The sequence below is a fragment of the Halyomorpha halys genome, unplaced genomic scaffold (assembly GCF_000696795.3).
Source record: "Halyomorpha halys isolate HHAL.00 unplaced genomic scaffold, Hhal_1.1 Scaffold22.1, whole genome shotgun sequence".
Classification (NCBI taxonomy): domain Eukaryota; kingdom Metazoa; phylum Arthropoda; class Insecta; order Hemiptera; family Pentatomidae; genus Halyomorpha; species Halyomorpha halys.
In genome coordinates, this window is record NW_027104816.1 from 1,945,064 (window position 1) to 1,952,161 (window position 7,098).

Here is a 7,098-nt window from a genome sequence, read left to right on the forward strand (position 1 = left end):
AAGAGATATCAGGCTGGAGAAATCGCCTAAGACCAGACAACCCTGACAAACTAAAGCGGTTTTCCAACGAGAAGGGAATGTGGCATTTTGCAAGGAAAAATTGAAAATATGATAAAGTACAGGAATAAGGACTGGGAGACAAGATTTATGTGGTAAAAAAAGAAGTTTTCAGGATCGAAGATGTTATTTTGAATTTCGGGGAAGACTGATGGATCAGTAGCATGGCATGTGAAATGATTGTTGAGATCATTAGGTGTTATTGGAAGAGAGCTGAGGTTATTGGATTCTGGTAGGGATAAATTTTGGAGTATTTTCCACTTGGATTTGCGATCAGGAGCATTGGAGAGGGTGTGATAAATGTGAATGGAATTAGAACGTCAAACTGCTAATTGGGTTGCATTACGGATTAGTTAAAAATGTGTATAATCTGCAGACAGGCGGGTACGACGAAATTTGCGTCTAGCTGCTTCTCTTTGTTTTATCATTGCATTTATTTCCAAAGTAAGCCAAGGTGCAGTGAGATGGCATAAGATTTGGGTTTTGAGAGGAGCATGGATGTCTAATATAGATTGCAGATGTGAAGTGAGGATGGATACCATAGGGTCGATGGAATTATAGAAGTGTATAATGTCCCACTGGACGAAATCAAGGTCAGCTTGAAGGGATTCATAGGAAAGGAGGTCCAGATTACGGTATATGATTTTAGGAGTAAAGCATTTGACTGGTAGGTCGTACGATATTTGGATCAGATCGTGAGATGACAGGAAGGGAACGGGGTGCAAGGAAGAGGAAAGGATTTTTACAGAAGAGTCACAGATAAATAGGTCAAACCAGGTGTCAGAGGATTGCGTGTGATGTGTAGGAGAAAAAGAAACAAGGTAAAGATTGAGGGAAAATATTACATTAGTAAGAAAATATTGACACTGGATTGAGAGAACATGTTGATGTAAAAATCACACGTGATAATAATATTGGAATAAGTGGAAACGAGTTGGACAAGAGAGGATTCGAAGGTGTTATCGAGTGGAACTCGGAGAGGTCAATAAACGATGGAAAATAACAAGGAAGAAGATATGGTTGAAATTTCGACAAACATGTATTCTGCATGAGGAATGATAGGAGAAGGGGAACAAAGCAGGATTTTGACCTTAAGACTAACATGCACATACAACCCAATACCACCTCCAGTGCGATCGGATCTGTCATGGCAAAAGAAAGCGTAATTGGGAATAGAAACTTGAGAGGAAGGAATAAATAGTTTAAGCCACGTTTCGGATACAGCTATTAGGTGGAAAAAATTGTTGAGGAAGTATTGTTTAAATTCATCGAAGTGGGCAATAAGGGATTGTGCATTAACGTGACAGGAACTGAGGACATTAGTCATAACTATGAGGTGGTAAATTGAAAAGTAAGAAGAAGGATAAAGGTTGAGGGATAGAGAATAACAATATTTTATATACTATTACAACTATGTAGAGTGTAACAAAACTAAGAAATTGTTGCTTGATTTATTGAAATTTGTAAAAAATAGTGAATGAAGATTGAGAAATAAAAAAAATAAGAGATGTAAATAGAGAAGATTGTATATGTGATATTACTAAAGTGTTGATAAAAATTAAAATAAATATAAATAAAATATCTTCTACAAAAAAAAGAAAATGATAATAATATTGTGGTGACTTGGATACCAAATTCAACTGAAGACGTCTAAGTCGCTGGTCTTGCTTATGATGACTGCTGGGTAGTCATCGGACTGCCTGCACCTGACGCCTGACCCTTCCTCCGCTAAACCAAACATATTTGATTTTCGCCACTTTCTGCTTCTGCCTGGCTAACCAGTAAAGGTGCTTGTTGGCGAGTGTCATTGCTTCGCTGACATATACGCGGTGCGCGTCGTGTTCATCCCGACCTAAGTGGCGAGTGGAGAAATCCCGTTTAGCTATTCTTTGCCGCACCAGCTCATCTCTTACTGTTTGACGCACAAATCTCACAATAGAGCCCGGTGCTCTTTCCTGTTTAGGCCTGAGCCGTACTGCATGGTCCAGATCGTCTGGACACAGCTTCACGCCCAGGCTTGCACCAATACTGAGAACCGTTCCTACTATGGTTTCTCCCTGCTTCTCGGGAATTCCCCTAATCTCTACAGAATTATTTAGGTGATTCTGTTCCGCCTGATTAATTCTAGCTTCAAGGCCAGATATTTTAGCATTAAGATTGTTGTTTTCTAAGGATAGTTCTTCGATTTTATTCTTCTGTTGGTCCAGGAGGGCTTCAATCTTCTCCAGCCGTTCTAAATTTTCAAAAGAAAGCTCCGACTGCTTCTGAAGACTGTCCTTAAAATCTTCGAGCTCATCGATGCCCTGGAGCTTAGCCTTCATTTCTCTAACCTCCTCGATAAGCCCCTTTAAGAGATTAATCATGGTGATAGGCTCATTTCCTTTCAACATGCCAGGTCCTGACTCACATTCAGCACACATCCATTTTTTATGAACATCTGGTTCAGAGCTATCAAGTTTGATGCATTTATTGTGATATATATTCAGACAGGTTATGTATGAAATTTTCATTTTTTCGTCTCTTGAAATAGCTTTACTGCAGGTCTTACAAATAACCATCTTGAAGACTAATAAATGAATAAAATTAAAAAAATAAAAATGATTGGAGTTTAAAGGACTTGAAGGCAATAAAAATAAAAACACGTACCAGATTGTTTGTTTACGTGAGCCACTGTCGGATCAAGCCTTCTGATAAACTAATCCCCATACTCTTGTACTGAGCAACTAATTTCTTCAATATTCAATGCTTTATCTGATAATTATAGTGCCTAGGGCCACAATGTTTCATGAAATGAAACACACAATGTTTTACCAAGATTAGCCTAATAATTTATATAGATTTTTATGGAATCTTCGCTAGCTGCAAGTTGAAGAGAGAAGGAGACACAAGAGTGATGTTTACTGCACGAGTAATACTCTAATGTCTGTACGATAAGGTAGTTTAGAACGTTTACGTTCGTAGGGGCAGTATCTTTTATGATATTTGCATATGAAATTTTGTCTGAACAACTATAAATCAATTTATTTTAGCAAATATCATGATAACTACTACTCCTATGAAGATAAAGTCATAAATTGCTTTATAGCACATTAAGCTAGCTTTAATTTGAAGGCTAATAGACAACTGTATGTCACATATTTCCTGAAATATAGATTTTACACAATAAATTCACGAACTACTGATTTTCAGTACATTTTTTATGAAATGTTGTTTTTTACTCTCAGGAACTATTGTAGCCTTGTTAGTGCCCATATTTTAGCAAATTTACTCTATTTCACTATTTATTAAAAAAAGTAAAATAAATGAAAAGATGATGACAATAAGTTTTGATTTGCAAAAATGTCTCCTAACCCCACTTTTATCCAGCAGAGTATGGTTTTATAAAAGGCAACTATGAACTCTGAATCTCAATTTATACATCACCAGTAGGAATCAAAAACCAGCAGCAATTAGCAAGTTGTAATTTTTTTCTGTTTCTGTTTCTCTTTTGACCGCAACCCTGACCATCTCCTTCATAATTTGAAATTACATGGTCAATTATTTATATATATTACAGCTAAAATAGTTTTTAATTGTCCATTTCAACTAACAACTAATTTAGTTATAAGATTTGGTGTAAGCTAGCCAGTCAATAACTAAATTAGTTCCATTTTTTTTTAGGAAAACTAATTCTGGCAACTATTTAGCTATTAGTGATGCTATGAGCTATGAGTCATAGACTCCTAATTATCTCTTCGCGGTTTTCTATTACAAATTATTCACACAATTTGTGTCTTTCCTAAGTTTTATGCATTAGGTAATATTAGTTTGCATTAATTTATATTTCTTTCGTATTGATTTGTTTATTTTCATTTTGTACACAGGAATTGTGATCAATTTTTTTTTTGCATGAAACCTCGTTAGTTAAGAGTTTTATTTATAAGTTTTTTTTTTTTAAATTAAACATTTATCATTTACTCAGAGAATTAATTTATTTTTATTTCTGTACATCATTTTATTTTTTCTTTCATTAATTGTAAAATACATTTTATTATTAGCTGTGTGGGTTATTGTTTATTATATCCTTTTCATTAATGGATTTCGGCTCAAACTTATTTATTAATTTCTGTATGTAAAACCGTGGCTTGCTTCTAAAAGGGTTAAGTCCAAAATGCTAGTTTCGAGAAAAAGGCGTTGAAAGATATCTAAGATTTTTGTGAAGGCTATTTATATTTTACTCTAAAATTCACACTATTATTTTTACTTCCTATCCATCCATCCATCTATCTATCTATAATCTTCTTCATATATTATCTTTTTCCTGTTCATTCGTAGTGTAAAAAACTTTATTTTTACTATATGCAGTATTTTAAGCCATTACTATTTATATAAAACATGTGACATTGACCCTTTTAGGATTCACTTTTTAGTTTAGCTTAGGTCATGTTTCTGAGCCTGGTCCAAAACTTTATCAAACTGATCATAATTTGTTAATTGGGGTGAAGTTTATGACTGATTTCCTTGCAGCTAGACAAACTAGATCCAATGCCATCCAGCTGTTTCATTTTTTTGAGGTTTCTTCTGGAGTAGAAAAAAGCGTGGCTGTCGATAGTGGTTTCATCACACTTTGACCATCTTACCTCTTGTATGGCTGTTAATAGAATGTTTTATTTCATTTACAACTGATAGGGTAACTCCTGCTCTGTACAAATTCCAAACATTCCATTGATTCAATATGGAATGTGATATGGAATAGCCTCTTAAAGCCAGGGTCATTACTATGTTAATCTATTATAGCTCGGGTCATTACTATGTTAATCTGTTATAGCCAGGGTCATTAATAGGTTAAGACAGTTAAATTTCTTGAGATATTGGAAGATTCTGTCTATGCCTTTGATAGAAGGCATTTAGTCCAGGGTTAGGACATTATTACCTCACTCCCATGCAGAAATTGAACTTTCACTATATTGGCCTAAGTGCCCGGGTAACTTAGTCATCCCTAATGGGTGGCCATCTATCAAAGTCCTGTCCATGCTTGACATTGCTTACCTCTTCCAAATGCCTTTGCACCCCAGGGTGCCCAGGCCCTTTACATATGAGTATAGATGTGTACAATTTTTAATACTATTATCCTTCCTACTGTTCTTTATGGATGCGAAACATGACCACTTAAACTAAGAGAAGAACAGTGCCATCAGGATTTAGAAAATAAAGTATAGTGTAAAATATATGGTCCGAAAAAGGATGAGTTAACCAAAGTATTTAGAAAGGTACACAATGCCTAATTGATTGAACTGCACCTGATAAATATAATTCAGGTTATAGCAATGCAGCAAAAAAGATGGGCACGTAAGGTTGTAGAGTTTAGTAAATAGATCCTAGATAAAAAATGTAAATAGATCCTAAAATGGTAATAAACACAGACCCTGGGTAAACCTCCAATGGGTAGACCAAAGCATAGATGGGAAGATTGCATTTTGACTGATTTTGTAGATTTGGATTTGGATGGTCATCACTTGACAGTTGTATATAGAAAGTAGTCAGTGGCATGGGCATCGAACTTTTAGATGTGCTAAGCCTTTATTATTATTAAAATTACAAATAACTAATGGGTTTGACTTTTTATACTTGAAAAGAACAGGCGTTGCATCTTTTAAAATTATTTTAAAAAGAAAATATTTGACTGAAAAGAAATAGTAGTCAATTATTATCAACTTGTCTTAGCTCACAGGAAAACTTGAAAAAGATAATATATAACACTTGATCTCTGAATGAATGATATCTAGAGCTTCTAAAATGTCCCACCAAGGCTAGTGTCAAATAACAAGTCACTATCTTAAGGGTGGAATTCCCTAGGGCCTATCTAAGCCCACAGGTAAAATTTCAAACATGCTTCAACATCAATCTCACAGCAGCAGAACGAAATGTCAAACATGCTTCGGTATCGGTACTCAAAATTTTAGAGGCCAGATGGGTTAATTTTAACATCTTTAATTTAATGCTGTATAATAGTTGATATTTCCACCTTAATCAATTCCAAGTAGATAATGATGGTTCACAAGTCAGTAACTCTCTCAATTCCATAAACAAACACAGTACAGATTTCAATTCTAGGACCATGAGAGATTGATGTGGATAATAAAAAAATAGGTCACAGTATTTTTGGATATGATAAAACTTACGACACCATATACCATACAGCCATCCTCTGAAAGCCAACATCAACTGGAATCAATGAACAAATGGATAGTATTAATAAGCAATTTATCATAAACAGATACTTCAGAGTTCAAATAGGTTATGAACTTTCTCAGAATCTTGAACAGGCCAACATTGTCAAGCAGGCCTATGGCCTATATCCCTCGTCCAACTCAATTCTCTCTAACAGTAAATGATTAAGGGATTGACTAACCAAAAGGAGTTAAAACATCATTATTCACCCAAGATTTAGCGATTATTTGTTGATCTGAGAACACAAATCCCATCTAACATCAATTAAAGGAAACCATTAACAAAATTTTAATTAATTCCACTATAACAGCATAGTTTTTAAGCTTATTTTTTGAGTTATCATCTACTCTTCTGATATTTTTCTCCACAGGGTATGTTGTCTTCATTACATACAATATTTTGTTTATTTCTCCAAGTGACTTCTTCACACAGACTGATCATCTGCAACAAAGCGTTGGTCTTATATAACCTCTAACTGTTCCAGTGGCAACTCTTATAACTAAATAAAGGAAAGACTGAATAAGACCGACCCTTCATGGTAGAACCTCTGTCTTTGAAAAAATCAACTAGAACAACAGACAAAATATCATATTACACATCTTATTCAGTTTGTGTTTATAATTCGTAGAGTGTAGACGTTTGCTGATAGGAGCTCCGAGGGATTAGACATTGTACATTCGACAAAAGATAAGGGACGACTTTGATTTACTTTTTTTTTTTAAATTCATTGTTTTTCATTTCTTTTCTAGTTAGATTGGAAGATACTTTTCTTTTTATTGTTTACCTTTTTGTTTTATTTTATTATTTGTTTTGTTAATTTCCTTATAGGAA

At 34.5% G+C, this 7,098-nt stretch overlaps 2 protein-coding genes across 2 annotated transcripts in view; both read right to left on the minus strand.

The window, feature by feature from the left end:
- Arc42 (Activator-recruited cofactor subunit 42) overlaps window positions 1-7,098 on the minus strand; it is a 108,035-nt gene that overhangs the window by 92,351 nt on the left and 8,586 nt on the right. The window lies entirely within an intron of this gene.
- On the minus strand, window positions 7-7,083 carry LOC136795339 (uncharacterized). Its single transcript, XM_067045542.1, has one exon. It carries the CDS (start codon window positions 2,613-2,615, stop codon window positions 1,746-1,748), a length of 870 nt encoding a protein of 289 aa, XP_066901643.1. The 5' UTR covers window positions 2,616-7,083; the 3' UTR covers window positions 7-1,745.

Excerpts from the sequence above, each read along its gene's own strand:
- LOC136795339 (XM_067045542.1), bottom strand. The coding sequence starts at position 2,615 with ATGGTTATTTGTAAGACCTGCAGTAAAGCTATTTCAAGAGACGAAAAA.